This window comes from Cryptomeria japonica, chromosome 3, assembly GCF_030272615.1.
Source record: "Cryptomeria japonica chromosome 3, Sugi_1.0, whole genome shotgun sequence".
Lineage (NCBI taxonomy): Eukaryota > Viridiplantae > Streptophyta > Pinopsida > Cupressales > Cupressaceae > Cryptomeria > Cryptomeria japonica.
Genome location: NC_081407.1, coordinates 372,888,399 through 372,890,400, shown reverse-complemented (window position 1 = coordinate 372,890,400; position 2,002 = coordinate 372,888,399). Strand labels below are relative to the sequence as shown.

Sequence of the window (2,002 nt, the reverse complement as noted above, 5' to 3'; positions counted from 1 at the left end):
GTATGCAGCCGCCTTGATGAGGTAGTTTCCAGGACTATCTACCAAAGGAGATAGGAGGTTGTTCCCTATTTGGGATTATTATGATTAGTTAACCATCAATAATCAGGGATCTCATTTCTGAAGAGTCAATGATGCTTTCTTCGCAGTGTGGAGATGTTTTTTCAACAAGAATCTACACAAGGATAGAATTTTAGAAGCAGCATATGACTTGGTGTCCTCTTTTGGTTGTGTGGTCTTACAATTTCTTACTTTTACATATATCTGCATTGGATGTTTCACAGGTGAACCATTAAGGTTGCCTCGATATCCATTGGATAAGATTGTCCTCATGGAATTGTGTCGTTAATTGGTACATGTACATGCCAGATAAGCTTCTACTCATAAGAGAGGTCTCAAATGACCTATCTATTGGTCGATACTCAGTGCTTACGATGCCCAAGGCCAAGAATATGGAGAATGAAATGTTATGGGTCACAATGAGGAGGTTCAGAGCTCGAGAAAACTTTGATTTTTGCAACATGAGAAGTAAAATCAAGAGAAGTTATGTGCATGTACATAGGCATGAGGATGTTGGGAAGATTGTAAAAGTGATGAAGATGTAAGAAAGATGGACTATAGTCCTCTTACATTGGAGCAAATAGAAAATTTGGACTTGGCTAAGATTCCAGATACTATGGAAGATACAAATGATATAGTGGACCCTATCTACTTTGAGCATAAAATTGTTGATACTCCCTAACCTTTAATTCAATGGTCAAAGAAAGAAAGCAAAACAATTTCAAAGAGATTTGTGCCTATTATGGCTAATACAAACCAATGGCTATTGAAAAGGGGAATCTGGATGAAATCACTTCTTACTAGTTCTTGTGAAGAAGATAATGATGGTCCAGTGGGGAAGACTTCAGAATTAAGAACCAAGAATAAAGAGGATTCTCAAGAACCCCCACCACCAGTTTCACCAGCAAAATCTAAGGGAAAGGCACCAAAATTCAAGTTCACACTTAAAGGCCCAAAGAAAAGGGAGTCCTCCTCCACGGCCGTGCAACAAGAATCACCTCAAGGGCCTGATCAAACCGAGGAAGAAGAACAAGAACAAGAAGAGGGAGAAATTCATCATGTTGGAGAAGAACAAGAACAACGGGAAAGTTCTACTCCTACTACCTCTCAAACATCATCACCTATTCATGTTGAGATTCATTCTATTGACTCTGATTCTAATGAATAAGTGCAAGAACATGATGAGGTGAGAAGATATTGAGTTGGGTGATGAACAAGGTCAAGAGGGGAGCAATGAAGAATTTGTTACTCTTTCTAACCTTCCTAGCTTTGATGACATTCCAACTTCCATGATTGAGTCATTAATCTTGGATTTATTGAGGCCATGGAATAGATTACTCAGGAGCAATAGGTAGTAAATCTTCCTACTTCTTCTTCCATGACAAAAACTCCACCCTTGGTGTGCACAATTTTCATTCTTGCGATAACAACTTATGTTATTACATCAATGCCTCCAATAGATACAACAGTTGGGACAATTAATGTCTTACCAACTTCTATGTCACTTCCGCCACCAGGATTAGTTTCTACAATTCCATTTGTGACTACTTCTATGATGCTTAAATTACTAAAATGGCCTTGGTACAAGTGGGACCATCAACAGCGATATCTTCAGGTCAGCCACCTACTAGTTTACCTGCAGTTACCCAAGTGGAGGGAACTACTCCAACCACACAATCAGTCTTACCTCCTTGGTTGGACACAGTGGCACCAAAAAGGAAGAAGCAAGTTGTCTCACCAAATGACTTTGACTTTGAACACTTTCTCCTTTGAAGGAAAAGGCAACCAAAAAGCCAAAGACAGTATCAAGGGTGTTGGTTGAACCTGTAAGTAAAAGAAAATATGTCGAAGTGATTGTGCCAGCTATAGGTAAAACCAAAGATAATATTCAACTGGCATATTATACAGTTCCAATTGTCGAGCATGGGGAAGAAACTCATGAGAA

At 39.1% G+C, this 2,002-nt stretch overlaps 1 protein-coding gene across 1 annotated transcript; it reads left to right on the top strand.

Annotated features, from left to right (window-relative positions):
* Window positions 1-799: 799 nt before the first annotated feature.
* On the top strand, window positions 800-1,225 carry LOC131874174 (uncharacterized). Its single transcript, XM_059217427.1, has one exon. The coding sequence runs from the start codon at window positions 800-802 to the stop codon at window positions 1,223-1,225; it is 426 nt and encodes a 141-aa protein (XP_059073410.1).
* The last annotated feature ends 777 nt before the right edge of the window (window positions 1,226-2,002 follow it).

Coding starts and splice junctions, on each gene's coding strand:
- LOC131874174 (XM_059217427.1), top strand. CDS start 800: ATGGCTAATACAAACCAATGGCTATTGAAAAGGGGAATCTGGATGAAA.